This window comes from Setaria viridis, chromosome 3 (genome assembly GCF_005286985.2).
Source record: "Setaria viridis chromosome 3, Setaria_viridis_v4.0, whole genome shotgun sequence".
NCBI lineage: Eukaryota > Viridiplantae > Streptophyta > Magnoliopsida > Poales > Poaceae > Setaria > Setaria viridis.
In genome coordinates, this window is record NC_048265.2 from 25,031,991 (window position 1) to 25,042,191 (window position 10,201).

Genomic DNA, 10,201 nt, shown 5'->3' on the forward strand with positions numbered 1-10,201 from the left:
AGACTAGCAGTGGATTCTCTACTTTGTCAGCCTTTCATCAACCTCTTGTATCGTCACAATATCAGTAAAAACTGTATATCAGAATTCAGAACAGTTCAAAAGGTGTAAATAAAAAGTTTTGAAATAACGTAAAATTGTATCAGTAGAATTCAGAGAATGCTTTAGAAGGCTAAAATTGAGTATTTTAATTGGTGGCCACGCGACAAAATGGTACTCGGAAACAACCATAGTAGTACACTCCAAAGTCCAAGCTCGCTCGAGGAATCCAAAGCATTCTGCAACTGTAAACCAAGATGGAATTACCCAAAAAAACTGAACTCATTAGCTTTTATAACGGCGGTGATGACAAAAGTCCAACAGCTCTTACATTATATTCTACATATGGCATAATACATGCATGTCATTATAGCACTAGTAGTAATTAAACAGCCCTAACTGAACTTCTCTCCCCTCCAACAAGACCACAACAAGCCCAAGCAAGCAAGCAGTTCGCCGTCCGCCCCATGTCAGGCTCCCGTCGCCACCGCCGGCCGGAGAGCCGCCGGCCACCGCGCTAGAAGGCAGAGCGCAACTACGCCGATGGCTTCCGCACGAAGTACCGGTACGCGGCGACCTTCCGCTTCCGGGAGCCGGAGTTGTCGATGGACAGCACCATCTTGCCGGCCTCCCTCGCCGTGAAGGCGTTGTGCACGGGCTCCTCGGCGGTGGCCAGCACCATCCTCGTCTTCTCCACGCACAGCGTGTAGCTCTCCTCCGCCGCCGGCACGTACTCCGCGCCGTACTCCAGGTCCCAGCCGCCGACCACCAGGTCCCACGTTATTGTCGCACCGGCCTGAAATCGCACGGGCAAATGGCTCAGCGAAGAAGCTTCACGATGATCACACCGTGTTACTAATGCAGGGATTAATAATGCAGATTGACATGTCTCATTCGATATGTTGGATGACACCAAAGTTTACATTTTGCTTATGCCTGCAAAACAAAATATTTGCGTTTGGTTGTTCGTTTCTGGACATCAGACAATTCGTGTTGATCTTGGCATGAAGCCAGCGATAGCGGTAGTTTCTCCGCACGGGGCCCCTACCACGTGCAGGACTCACATGAGCATTGGCATGGAGTACATACTTACCAGAATGAGAATCCAACACAGTGCTCAACTTTTTACAGAGGGTAAAGTGAACTGACATTTGACAGCAGTAGCAAGATTAATAAATAAGGAAGCACTTTCAGTAATGTCCAGCTTAGACCCCAATCAGGCAAAACAAAAGAAAAGCTTCTAGACGCAAAGCTCAGTAGCTCACCAAGAGCATTACTGTATTCATACCCTGCCTGTGTCTGCCTGCTACCGCTAGGACGTGCTAGTACTAGGGGTAAAAAAATAGTGAGAGGCTAGGCACCCCGTATGAGCCAAGCGCAGAGGAGGCGACAGCGCGTGGAAACTCGCGCCGTGGCGTGAGCTGCAAACTAAAGTAAAGCTACAAAAAGGCGCACTGCCTGGGGTGTGCACTGTGCTGAGCGTACTGTGGCGCCCGACTTTTTACCGTCTCTCACTTCGCCCTGCTGCTGCATCGTCCGCATACGAGGTCAAGGACAGCAATGGCGTGCAGCCGTGCAGGTGGCTGCAAAGATTCATCAAACCCAAGCTACATGAAGGGATTCTTCACATGCAATGGCGACCAGTTGGTTGTGCGTGAGCTGTGTGAAACGGCTAATGGCAAGCTTCTCTCCCCCTCTCCCTCTCTTGTCATGTGAGCTCTTCAAAAGAAACCTCTCTCTTCATGTGAACCGGACACAGGAGGAACTGGAAGGCACCCAGGAAACGGGCAGCCATGGCCCGTGTCAGTTTCTCGCAGGGTTAGGCAGCGGTTCCAGCGGCGGCAGCTCTGCTCCAGTGAGCAGTGTTTACTGGTAAAAGGCAGGGGCGGTGCAAGAACACAACACTGGGCTCAAAGTCCTCTCTGCTTTTGCAGCGTGCCCAGCGACGAGCCGATGGACAGCTCCCACACCACAGATTTTCAGTCGAAAAAAAGGACTCCACGGTCCTCACATGCACCTGCGCCGCTGACAACTCTACTTAAAAAAATACGTTCGTGTATTCTACTACTACTGCATTAGCATTACCTCATCCGAATACACTCGTAGTACGGCGTGTCACATCACGGAAAGATTAAAGTAAAAATGGTCAGCAGAAAGAGCTGGAAGAACCAAGCAACCTTGTTCTTGTGCCCTTGTCTGATCTTTGCTCAATAAAGCACGCTGGTGAAGGTGGTGATGCAATTGTTTTTTAACCCCCAAAATTGGCAGCGCGGAGAATGGCAGATGAAAGCGATGCATAGGCCAAATTAGAAGTGATCCGGAAATACTGCTAGTTTAATTAGATATGTGGTTTCTTTGCGCCCACTGGAATCTGAATTTGTTTGTACCTACACACGCAGATTTGAACTAGGGATACGAAATTGCAGTCATGACAACAATCTGAAAGTGCCGTCTTGAGTTCCCAATGCAAAAGAGAACGAACGAAAGGCAAAATTGCGGCACATACCTCGATGCCGTCGATCTCCAGGAACACCTTCTCGCCGCCCTTGATGGTGAACTCGGACGCCGGCTTGGGCGGGCCGTTCTCGAGGTCGCCGGCGCGGCTCAGCCCGCCGTACTGCACCGGCACCAGCTCCGGCCGGATGAACCTGCGGTGGATTTTTACAGGAGCATTAGCATTAGCATTGCTGGTTTCACTGGTGCGCCCAAGAAGAGAAGAAGGAAATCTGAAGTAGAATTACTTGTATAGCGTCTCTGCGACGTTGCCCTCGCGCGCGATGACAAACTTGCTCTTGGTGCGCTCCGTGAGGAAGGGCGAGATCATGGAGAAGAGCACGGAGAAGTACCACGGCACGTTGATGAACACCTGCATTATTGGGTAGCTCAGGAATACGAAACGCAGCAAGGAAAGAGAAGCCACAAGCAAGCCTGGTGCTCGACGAAATGCAGGGGCCAGGGGGGTTGGTACCTTGCGCGCCACCATCTCCGGGTAGTTGTCCTGGAAGAGCGAGAGGATCTGGTTGCTGGCAGCCCTGAGCTCGCGCTTGGGCATGTCCTTGAGGTCGGTGACCTGTATGATGGCGTTGACGCCCCCCGGCCTGAGGCTGAGCGCCCTGACGCCGCGCTCCATGACCTGTACGCGCCAGCGGAGGAAGCGCGCGAGGCGGTCGCCGTCGCCGAAGACGCGCTCGTACATGCCGCGGTCCTTGAAGACGCCGTAAGCGTTGTAGCAGACGGGGTGGCCGTCGCGGTCCCAGCCGTGCATGTAGGCGACCACCCCCTCCAGGTCCTTGAAGCCCAGGTCCTCGTCCAGCACCGCGTCGGCGCCGAACTCGGCGCGCCACGCCGCGCAGCGGAGGAGCATGGCGTGCGCGTCGCGGACGCGGAAGTCGCGCGCGCGGAGGAACTTGAGGAGCACCACGTCCGCGCGCTCGTCGGCGGCAGGAGTGGCGGCAGTGCCGTCGGCTGCGGCGGCCGGAGGAGGGGACTGGGGGTTGAGCGGGACGCCCCAGATGGAGATTGGGTCCGGGTGCGTGGCGAGCAGCGCCTTGAGGTCGGCGAGCGCGCGGAGCTCGGAGGGCGGGAGCGCGGCGGCGACGTACGAGTCCTCCTTGAAGGAGGCGGAGCGGAGCAGCGCGGTGGCGTCCATGAGCGAGGACATGAGGCTGCGCTTGGCGCCCTTGGAGGAGGGCGCCGGCGCCGCGGCGGGCGCGGGGGACGGGGTGGTGGTGGGAGACATGGCCTCTCTTGACTCCTGACTCCTGCTAGGTGTGGGGGAGGCCGGGAGGGGGAGGGGAGGGAGGATTGGGAAGGTGACAAGCAGGGCCTCTGCGGGAATGGTGGAAGAGGAGGAGGTTTTGAAATGGGAGGAGGAGGAGGAGGAGGAGGAGGATTTTGGAGTGGAGCGAGCGGAGGCGTGAGGCGAGCGTTATGATGGCCGCGCCGCGCGTGGGGTTGGGGCCGGAGGAGGAGGAGCTGCGAGCTGGCTCACTGGATGCTGCGCGCGGCCGGCCCCCGCTCTCCCGCGCCGCCGATTTTAAGAGCGCGCGAGAAAAATATGACCGGGAGGGGGGCTTGTTTTAGAGTTGACACTGACAGCATTACCCCTCCAATCTTTTGGACAGAATTCTCTGTGGTTCCCAAACAAGAGTAAAACCTGCTAAGGCGAGTCTGACTGCATGGTTTTTTTCCAAACAACACCGGAGGAAGGTCCCCACCTACATATTCCATTGATCGAAAGAGTTTGTTACAGCACAGGTCCTGACATACCAGGAGCAAAATTACATAAGCGCATGGTTTCATCGCACCATTACCATCGGTGCATAGTTTCATTGCACAATTTTATAGATAACTTAAATTATTTAATTTTTATATTGTACTATAATAAATGTACCTGACCATGAAATCATAACATGCCCAGTGCAAGTTCCATGGATTTCATGGGACTTGGTTAACAGCGGCCATTGGGAGTTTTTGAGGGCAACTAGTTTAACGGCTGCCCAGCTCCCCTAGTAACTTTTTTTTTCCTGTATAGCAGTACACTAGACGCTCACAAACGCATGCATACTCATCCATATGAATACACACATGCAATCCTACTCTTATGAGCACTCTAAGAGATTGAGCTCGTAGATCCTCGAGATTCACGAAGTCACCGTTAGCATGTCGCTATCGACGGGCACTTCATATACCACTAAAAGAATAGCATCGGTTAAATATTGGAATAAATTTAGAAAAATACAATCACCAGTATCAAGTCGAGGACTCAAATTTTAGTGAGTAGGTTTCACCACAAGAAACCTTGTCAATTGAGCACTCAATTCGCACAATGGGCTAGTAATGGCTTTTAGAGATTTATTTATGGATAAATGATGGATCCGCATGTAACTAATTTTTTTTTATTTTTCTCTAGTCTAACATCAGTACATTTTCATCTTTTATTTAGTTGTCCTATTGATTGTTTTTCCCTTTCAGATTATGGCTCCATGTGTCTTTAATAGATCTGAGCATTTTAAGCCCCGCGGGCTCAGCCCAAGCCTGATGGGTTTTGGACTGCCCACGATAGCTGCTGGGCTGGATATGGTTAGGGAAACCAAGCTCGAAAAAGAGCAGACCAACCTGAGCCCATCTAAACAATTAATTTTAATTATTTTTCAACTAAAAAACGGGAAGCCCGAGCTTGACCGAAAACTCGACCCGACAATGTCCATGGGATTGTCATGGGCACAAATTTTTGACCCCAAATGAATCGGGCTTTCTTTAACCCGACCCGCAAAATGCTCAGATCTAATCTTTAACTTGTGTTTAGTTGAAAGTTGAAACTTAACTTGAGCCATAATTAGAGTATGGTTTGATATTATATTTCATAATTAGAGATGAACATTTTGCGAGCTGGGTTGAGCTCGGACTAACAAAAGCCCTCCCATTAACCCATCAGGCCGGTAAATTTGGGGCCAAATTGAGCCGAGCCGCCCACTAGTTTTTTAGTTCAACGTTAATTCATTTTAATATTTTCAATCAGTTCAATTTTTTCGGGCCTGAAAACCAGCGTCAAGCCGGCCGTAAATGAGCTTCGATCGAGTCAGGGGGTTATTTTGCTCAGGCCTATTCATAATGATATAGGTAGGGATCGTATTAATTTAGATTATTTTTACAATGGTAGAGGTGGATAATTTTGGCATATGTTTATTTTATTTCAAACTTATTTTAAAATGGTAGATGCGAGCAATTTTTTTAACAAACAAAATAGTTTCAATGATCATAATCATCGCGAAGGGCATTTAGCTTAGTGGTTAGAGTATCTGAGTAGCACCCAGCAGGCTCGGGTTTGACTCCCCGTGAGAGCAAATTAAACGGGTCTAGAATAAAAGAAATATAAAAAATATAGGTACAAACTTCCCTTGCTGAATTTGGTCAAAGTGATCATAATTATTACGGTTGATTAGAGCCAACCAAACGAACGGTGTTCTTTTATTTATTAAGAATTTCCTTCATGCATCATTTTTCTAAATACATTTCAATAGGTTTTTATATGCAATTCTAGCAATATTACTTTTCTACACATTAATCTTGCCTTATACCATACAAAAGTCACTAAAATGAGTAATTATTTTTCCAGCAGTTTTTTCTTACAAGTAGTCAATGGTTTTAGTATGTTTGGTTAATTAGCTATAAGGGCAGTCCCAATGGGAGAAACCAACCTAGTTTCCATAGTCTAGGATATTGTATCAAGAAATCATCCTTTACAATGCAACTTTTTTATCTAGAGTCTAAACAAAAATCCAACCAATCATTCTCCCTTCTAGTACCAGATCCTCTGTGCATCATGTAAAGGAGCTTGAGTGATGGGTAGCAGCGGTGCAAGCGCAAAGGATCCGGCAATAAGTAAGAAGAAACTACTTGGGTCTCCCCAATGCAGATTTGCTGGTTTCTTAGCTCATTGGTGCGCGTGAGGACTTGATTTCCTCTCTAAGAAATGGTTTCTCTCTCTCCATAATAAATCTACTGCCACATCAGCAAATTGCTTAGTTGGCATGATAATTAAGAGGGATAGAAACTATCATCAATATCCCATTGGGACTGCCCTAAACTGTGTGGGGGCAAGAAGGCTTTGACTTATTATGTTATTAGTAAAATTTCCAAAATCAGAGAGAAAAATTGTAACTATACTTAAAAATTGTCGGCCATTTGAAAAAGAAAGAAAGTACTAATAACATTATAGGACACTTAAATAGTTAAATGTAAGGAAAGATGGAACTATTAGTGTTGGCAAATCCTTCCATGCCGATCAAAAGTTTGGCAAAGATGGAACTATAATCGTTGAACCTCGGGCAGGTTTGTTTAAAGAGTTGGAACACATGGTGCTACTAGTACGTGGTTAAAAACAAACTTCCGCTACATTTTCTCATCTCCCTAATTCTTTTTCTTAGTAAAACACTTCCACGGTTTAGAAATATTCGCGCACATGTAACGTCGTTTGTGGCTGTGGGTAGCCTAAATTCTACTGGGCTCAACCTAGCTGGGCCTGATTCTAATGGGCTCGTACTGATGTCAGGTCTGTTCGGGCAGCACAAAATTTAGTTATCAGTAAATTAGACCCTGTTTGGCACGGCTCCACTCCTAAACTCCAGCAACTCCATCAAAAAATTCAGCCAAACAGCCAAACTCCAAAACTACATGGAGTTGCCAACTCCATGGAGCTGTAGTGCAAATAAAGGTGGAGTTTTGGAGCACCTCTTTTGCTACTCCAGAAACCTCTCTTTTGAACCTCCTCGTGAAGTTGGTAGGTAATTACCCACCAATGCCACTGGTTACACAAAAAAACGTTTCATTCTATTCTCCCTTCTATTCTCCCGAGCCCCACTCGCCGCCAGAGCCCCGCCCGTCGCCGCCCCCGTGGCCGGCCGGCCCCGCCGCCTGTCGCCGCCCGGCGACGCCCGTCGCCCGTCGTCGCCTGTCGCCGCCCCCGTGGCCTGCCGGCCCCGCCGCCCGTCGCCGCCCCGCCGCCCGTCGCCGCCCGCCGTACCTGTCGCCGCGCCCATCGCCCGTCGTCATGCCCGTCGCCGCCCAAGCTGCCCCGCCGCCCGTCGCCACCCGCCGCCCGTCGTCGCCCGTCGCCGCCCCCGTGGCCGGCCGGCCCCGCCGCCCATCGCCGCCCCGCCGCCCGTCGTCGCGCCCATCGCCCGTCGTCGTGCCCGTCGCCGCCCAAGCTGCCCCGCCGCCCTTCGCCGCCTGCCGCCCGTCGTCGCCCGTCGCCGCCCGCCGCGCCCGTCGCCACGCCCGTCGCCGCCCAAGCTGCCCCGCCGCCCGTCGCCGCCCACCCCTCCGCCCGCCCCCCACCCCGCCGCCCACCCCGCCGCTCGTGGAGGGTCTCCCATGTGCGGCACAGTGCAGTGGAAAAAGGGGAAGAAGAAGATGGGATAGAGAGGATGACAAGTGGGGCCTTAATTGGGGGGCAACAATGGCAATCCACACTGAAATCGATCTTTTTTGGAGCTGAGAGCACCCATCTAGCCAAACACCCCATTTTTGTTCTGGAGTTTTGGAGCGGAGCTAGCTCCATGTGGAGTTCTGGAGTGGAGCAGCTCCATTCGGAGTTGGAGCCATGCCAAACAGGGCCTTAATGTTTTTTTTTGAACAATATCGGGGGGAGATCCCCATCTACATTCATCCATTGGACAAAATATGGCTTAGTTACACAAATAAACCTAGCATACCAGGTAGATACATTGAGATGATGAGAAGAGAGGAAGCTACACAATCGAAAGGGGAGAGTTACAAGCGAGCCATCAGGTAGTCTCGCCAGCATAGAATTTGAGTCAGATGTTTCCTGTATCTAAACTTCAATGCCTCAAAGTCCTTGATGACCTGTCTTACCACCTCGTGCGCTGACGAAGGTTTGCCTTGAAAAATAGCGTTGCGTGCTTTCCAGATCTGCCAGAGGACCATCATAATGACATCAAGATGAACATGCGATGGGAGGGAGAGTTCTTTACCCAGGATCCAGGGATACTTGTAATCATTAGCTTGGACCGTGATACCGATTAGTTGCCAAACATTCGCTGCGTTCGGGCACTGGGAGAAGATGTGGTCGGCCGTTTCAAGCACTCCGGGGCATCTTTCACAGTATGACTCCTCCAGCTTTCTGATGTTTCAATGGTAGAGGTGAGCTCTGCTATATTAATCCGCCCATGATGCATGAGCCATCCAAAGAGTTTGACTTTGGTAGGGAGTCTCGTGTTCCAGAGACGTAGCGCATCCGGATCCTGCTGATCGTCTGCTTGGAGAGCGTGGTACGCATTGCTGGAGATGAACACATCGTTTGCGGAGTGTGACAAATAACGTGAGTCCAGGACGTCTGAAAGGACCACTCGGAGAAGACAGTCTTGGAGAATGCGGTTTTCCTCTTGTGCACAGCTAGTGAGCCGTGGCTGTAACTGCGTATCCAGCGGGAAGAGCCAAGTGTCCGAGACAGATGTTCTGCCGGATGGAGTATGAGGGGGTGTTTGGGAGACAGGTGCTAAACTTTAGCCCCTATCATATCAGATGTTTGGACACTAATTAGGAGTATTAAACATAAGCTAATTACAAAACTAATTGCACAACCCCTAGGCTAAATCGCGAGACGAATCTATTAAGCCTAATTAATCCATGATTTGACAATGTGGTGCTACAGTAACCATTCACTAATGATGGATTAATTAGGCTTAATAGATTCGTCTCGCGATTTAGCCTAAGGGTTTTGCTATTAGTTTTGTAATTAGCTCATGTTTAGCCCTCCTAATTAGCATCCGAACATCCAATGTGACAGGGCTAAAGTTTAGCCCCTGGTATCCAAACTAGAGTGCCGGGAAGGTTTCAGCCAGAGTTGAACTGAACAACCAGTGTTCATGCCAGAATGCAGTGGTTTTGCCATTTCCAACACGCGAGTTTGTTAGTGAGCGGTAGCGGTAGCGCTGAATTTCCTCTTGGACCAGCCTAGCTATGCAAGAGTTAGGATCGTACCCCCTCATATCTTGGCGATGTTGACTTAGGAAAGGTCTGGCTATCATGCAGTTTGTGCATGAACTTCATCAGGAGGCAGTGGTTTTGCTGTTCAATGTTCCGTACTCCAAGGCCGCCATTTGCTTTGCTCTGGCACACCTTCTCCCATGCTACCAGGCATTGTGAGCCATGACATTTCTCCTCCCCAGTCCACAAGATGGCTCTCCGATGAGCATCAAGAACTTCGTGAACAGACGTCGGTAGCAAGGTAGATGACATGAAGTAGACGGGAAGGCTGCTAAGGACCGCATTCACTAAGATCTGTCGCCCTCCCGTGCTAAGTAGGCGAGCTTTCCATCCTGCTAGGTAGCGATCAAAACTGCAGATAAGAGGTGGTAATCAGACGGCTTTAGTTTGTGCGGCAAAAGTTGGAGGCCTAGGTATGTTTGGGGGAAGCTGGCAATCCGGCAGCCTAAGACATCAGCCATTTGAGCAGCTGTGTCAGCAGGGACATTCATGGGGACGAAGGTGGATTTGTGAAAGTTGATTGTAAGCCCTGTCGCCGAAGAGAAAGCGTCCAGGATGGATTTCTGGGTAATCATTGATGGAACGTCCCCTCGAATAAGGATCAATGTGTCGTCATCATACTATAGAATCGGGCATAGGAGCAAAGCATCTATAG

The 10,201-nt window shown here is 50.1% G+C and overlaps 1 protein-coding gene across 1 annotated transcript; it reads right to left on the reverse strand.

The window, feature by feature from the left end:
* Positions 1–299: 299 nt before the first annotated feature.
* Positions 300–4,048, reverse strand: LOC117850797 (patellin-6). The gene is made up of 4 exons (XM_034732664.2): positions 3,005–4,048; positions 2,778–2,902; positions 2,543–2,684; positions 300–832 (listed from the first exon to the last, which is right to left on the reverse strand). Exons 1-4 carry the CDS (start codon positions 3,773–3,775, stop codon positions 572–574), a joined length of 1,299 nt encoding a protein of 432 aa, XP_034588555.1. The 5' UTR covers positions 3,776–4,048; the 3' UTR covers positions 300–571.
* Positions 4,049–10,201: the final 6,153 nt, after the last annotated feature.

Coding starts and splice junctions, on each gene's coding strand:
- LOC117850797 (XM_034732664.2), bottom strand. CDS start 3,775: ATGTCTCCCACCACCACCCCGTCCCCCGCGCCCGCCGCGGCGCCGGCG. Junction 2,685..2,777: donor GTCGCAGAGACGCTATACAA/GTAATTCTACTT, acceptor AATCCACCGCAG/GTTCATCCGGCCGGAGCTGG. Junction 833..2,542: donor TGGAGATCGACGGCATCGAG/GTATGTGCCGCA, acceptor GTGCGATTTCAG/GCCGGTGCGACAATAACGTG.